At 47.3% G+C, this 656-nt stretch overlaps 1 protein-coding gene across 1 annotated transcript in view; it reads left to right on the top strand.

Moving 5' to 3' along the window:
* The first annotated feature begins 281 nt into the window (after positions 1 to 281).
* The window catches only part of STC1 (stanniocalcin 1), a 7,373-nt gene continuing 6,998 nt past the window's right edge, over positions 282 to 656 (top strand). The window contains exon 1 of the mRNA XM_008939906.1: positions 282 to 399. Within this exon, the coding sequence (XP_008938154.1) occupies positions 282 to 399 (118 nt within the window). The remainder of the gene's footprint in view (positions 400 to 656) is intronic.

Below are 656 nucleotides of genomic sequence, written 5' to 3'. Positions count from 1 at the left end.
ACGGGGGGACCGATAAGGGCGGCTATAAAAGCCCTCGGCTCTGTTCTTGGTCCCCCAGCGAGCAGGAGCAAGAGGGGCCAGGCTGCAGCACGTCCCCGAGCTCGGCAGATTCCTTTTTCTCTCCCTGGGAGCACGTATCCAGATCCACATCTTTGCGCAAGCCGAAGTGGAAGAGGAGAGAGAGACAGAGAGAGAGAGAGAGAGAGAGACACATACACCAAAAAAAAACCACCCAACCCAACCCACCCCAAACCCCACACTTAGCGGAAACTTGTCAGAGAATGCTCCTAAAGTCTGGTTTTCTCCTGCTGCTGGTGATCAGTGCATCTGCATCCTATGAAGCTGAACAGAATGACTCTGTGAGCCCCAGGAAACCCAGGGTTGCAGCCCAGAACTCAGGTAACACCCAGCCAGGAGGGCTTTGAGCCTGATCCCTGATGTGTTGAACTGTTTCAGATATCTCTACTGCTGATTTTTCTTCTTTTTTTTTTTTTTAAAGTACAAAATCTCATAAATCAGGTTTTCTGTTGTTCATATACAATCAATAAAGGCTAAATTCAAATTCTATATTTTACAAACAAGTCTGAAAAAGGAGGGAGTGAAGTACGGAAGAATGTTCTGTGGATGTTCCTACTGGCCTCAAAAGAGTAGTACTA

This window comes from Merops nubicus, unplaced genomic scaffold (genome assembly GCF_000691845.1).
Source record: "Merops nubicus isolate BGI_N331 unplaced genomic scaffold, ASM69184v1 scaffold335, whole genome shotgun sequence".
Taxonomy (NCBI): Eukaryota; Metazoa; Chordata; class Aves; order Coraciiformes; family Meropidae; genus Merops; species Merops nubicus.
This window is presented reverse-complemented; position numbering and strand designations above follow the sequence as displayed.